Source organism: Arachis ipaensis, chromosome B02, assembly GCF_000816755.2.
Source record: "Arachis ipaensis cultivar K30076 chromosome B02, Araip1.1, whole genome shotgun sequence".
Lineage (NCBI taxonomy): Eukaryota > Viridiplantae > Streptophyta > Magnoliopsida > Fabales > Fabaceae > Arachis > Arachis ipaensis.
Window position 1 is genome coordinate 1040933 of NC_029786.2, and position 3492 is coordinate 1044424.

The following is a 3492-nucleotide window of genomic DNA, read 5'->3' on the forward strand; positions in this document are numbered from 1 at the left end:
GAGTAATATTAAATATAATATATATATAATTATAAATATTAAGTTAAATAAGATAATTTTAGATTATTATTCTTCAAGCATTAGCGTTTGTTTAAGATTCTTAATTAGAGTGATGTTTCTATTAACATGTATATATGTTTCTTTTTGTTTTTTTTGGAGCAGCATTTGAGAAGCAACAAGCAACAATAATTGATGAGTCTGAGGGCAAAACAAGTAATGGCATAGCTCAAGAAGTTCAATTACCACGCATAGGTATCTACATTATTTAAATTAATCCCTTTGTCAAGAAAAAGGTATTTTTTATGGTTTAACATGCATATTAATTAGTAAATAATTGAAATTAATTAAATTATATCATTTTAAAAGAACTCTATTGTCTTGATAGAAGGCCTTTTTTTAGATTTGAAAATAATTAGCTAGGATAATCATGAAAAGAATTACTTATTATTACTACATTATTATTAAAGTTCTGAAATGATACGGATGTAGTTATATGTTGAATTACGAGCGATAAATTTTTTAAAGATGACCTAAACTATGTGCTATACATTGTTATTATTAGCTTTTACAACTAGTATTTCAAGCAATAGCAGCAATAATGGGAAGAAAAAAGGCATGGTTCTTCCTTTTGAGCCACATTCTATTACCTTTGACCAAATTGTATACTCCGTTGATATGCCTCAGGTAATAAGCGACTTTCAAATTTGTATTTAAAAATTGGATTCTAAACAATGTTGTTAAGGCAAGTTTGGTTAATTTTTTTTTTTGTTTTGTTTTATACTACCCCACCAATTAAATTAATTAGTCCTCTAAAAATAAAATCACAATGTTGACAATTTGCTCCGAAAAAAATATAATGTCCCTTTTTTTTTTTCAATCACAATAATCTTGAATAAGCTTTTGATTGCAAGTTGTTTTCAGTACTCTAGTTCAAAAAATAAGCCCAAAGTCTTCAAATTTTAATTGGCAGGAAATGAAGAATCAAGGTGTGGTAGAAGATAGGTTAGTGCTTCTAAAAGGTGTTAGTGGTGCATTTAGGCCTGGTGTTCTCACAGCTTTGATGGGTGTAAGTGGAGCCGGAAAAACTACTTTGATGGATGTTCTTGCCGGACGGAAAACCAGTGGATATATCGACGGAAGCATAAAAATTTCAGGATATCCTAAGAAGCAAGAAACATTTGCTAGAATTTCAGGTTATTGTGAGCAAACTGATATCCATTCTCCTCATGTTACTGTCTATGAATCCTTACTTTATTCAGCATGGCTTCGTTTACCCATTGAAGTTGATTCCAATACAAGAAAGGTATGCACTTATATGATTTTCGAGTTAATAATAGTCTTTAAAAGATATATATATATATATTTTTTCGTCAATTTAATTTTCCAAAAAATCAAATGCTTCAAATTAATTCTTAAAAAGTACAACAGTAAATCAAATTAGTTTTTCTACTAATTAGATAAGAGGAAGTATAGGGAGCCAATAGAATATTTGTATAATGTGTATAATATGGGTTTAGGGATGTTCGATTCAGTAGGATATCAGATATTTATTATCCCTGGTAACCGGATGGTTATTCTGAATAGTATGGGTATATTGTGTTTGAGAAATTAGTAGTATTTTATTTGGATATTCATTTTTTAACTCATATTAGGCCAAATAAATAGCCCATTATACACATTGTACAAATATTCAATTGACTCTCTAGCGAAATTCATTAGATAATGTGTAGCAAAATAATGATGACATGTGTCATTATCTATTTCATAGATATATTTTCTAAGAATCAGTTTAAGACATTTGAACTTTAGATGACCAAATTGATGTATGCTTAATACTTTAGGAATTATTTTAACTATTAATGCTATCTTTTTTTTTTACTTAATTAATATCTTTTTGTTAAAAATAAAATCAAAGTTTAAGTAACTTTACAAATTATGATAAATGGACGTTGTGAAATTAGAGATTGATGGGTTGTACTTTTTTATCTAGATGTTTATTGAGGAAGTCATGGAGCTTGTGGAATTGAACTTGTTGAGGAACTCGCTAGTTGGATTGGCTGGTGTAAGTGGACTCTCAACTGAACAACGCAAGAGATTAACTATAGCGGTTGAATTAGTGGCTAATCCATCCATAATTTTCATGGATGAGCCTACTTCCGGTTTAGATGCTAGAGCCGCCGCCATTGTTATGAGGACGGTTAGGAATACAGTTGACACCGGAAGAACAGTTGTTTGCACCATCCATCAACCAAGCATCGACATATTTGAAGCTTTCGATGAGGTGTATATAATATATTTATACAGAGATTGCTCGCATAAAGATATTTTTATGCAAAAAATGATAGATAAGATGCAAATACATGTTATATTAAGTATTTTAGTTAAATATATTATATTAAACTCTCCATTATTATTTTCATAGAGGTATAATCGACTTCACGTGAAGTTAATATCTGAGAGCTGTTAGATGATTTAACTAATTTGATTAAATTTTTATCTAACGACTCTCAAGTATCAACTTCACGTGAAGTCGACTGCACCTGAGTTTTCACCATTTTTATATGACAATATCTTTGATAAGTGTACTTAAAGTTTGATATAATTATTGGAGAGTGCTAGGGGAACAATAAAAATTTTGAACAACATGAACAACCACCAATCAAATGAAAATACACTACACCCTAATTTAATGCTACTAATTAAATTTACTCTTTTAACCTTATTAATTCCCATTGTTTACACATTGTTCAAAATTTTTTTTTGTTACCTATATTTTTTCATAATTATTTTACCTGTCATGTTAGTTATTCTTATTGAAGCGTGGAGGACAAGAAATCTATGTTGGACCGTTGGGTCATCGTTCGAGCCAATTGATCAATTATTTTGAGGTGTGATGATGAAACTTAAATTCACTAATATTTTAGAATTAATTATGTGCACAATTCTTGATTCTAAAAACATCTCTTTTTCTAATATATTTCTATTGTCTAGAGCATTGATGGTGTTAGTAAAATCAAAGATGGTTATAACCCAGCAACTTGGATGTTAGAAGTTACAACTCCAGCACAAGAACTAAATCTAGGTGTTGGTTTTCATGAGATGTACAAAAATTCTGATTTGTACAGGTAAGCATGAGCTTTTTTTTTTCATAATAAATAAAGGGGAATCAAGATTATGAAAAATGCTTAGCATTATTATTATACATTGTTGATGATTCAGGAGGAATAAGAACCTCATAGCAGAATTGGGAAACCCTGCCCCTGCTTCAAAGGATCTATATTTTCAAACTCAATATTCGCAACCGTTTCTGGTTCAATGCCTAGCTTGCTTATGGAAACAACATTGGTCATATTGGCGCAATCCACCGTATACGGCGGTTCGATTTTTTGCCACCGTGCTCATATCCTTCATCTTTGGGACAATATTTTGGAAACTTGGAGACAAATAGTAAGTCAAATGCAAAGAAATATTAAACCTTACTTAGTACTTTAA

The 3492-nt window shown here is 30.2% G+C and overlaps 1 protein-coding gene across 1 annotated transcript in view; it reads left to right on the forward strand.

Annotated features, from left to right (window-relative positions):
• The window catches only part of LOC107628106 (pleiotropic drug resistance protein 1-like), a 17369-nt gene that overhangs the window by 11738 nt on the left and 2139 nt on the right, over window positions 1-3492 (forward strand). Inside the window, exons 14-20 of the mRNA XM_016330916.2 lie at window positions 151-252; window positions 563-684; window positions 971-1303; window positions 1991-2281; window positions 2805-2888; window positions 2992-3125; window positions 3220-3447. Coding sequence (XP_016186402.1) covers window positions 151-252; window positions 563-684; window positions 971-1303; window positions 1991-2281; window positions 2805-2888; window positions 2992-3125; window positions 3220-3447 — 1294 coding nt within the window. The remainder of the gene's footprint in view (window positions 1-150; window positions 253-562; window positions 685-970; window positions 1304-1990; window positions 2282-2804; window positions 2889-2991; window positions 3126-3219; window positions 3448-3492) is intronic.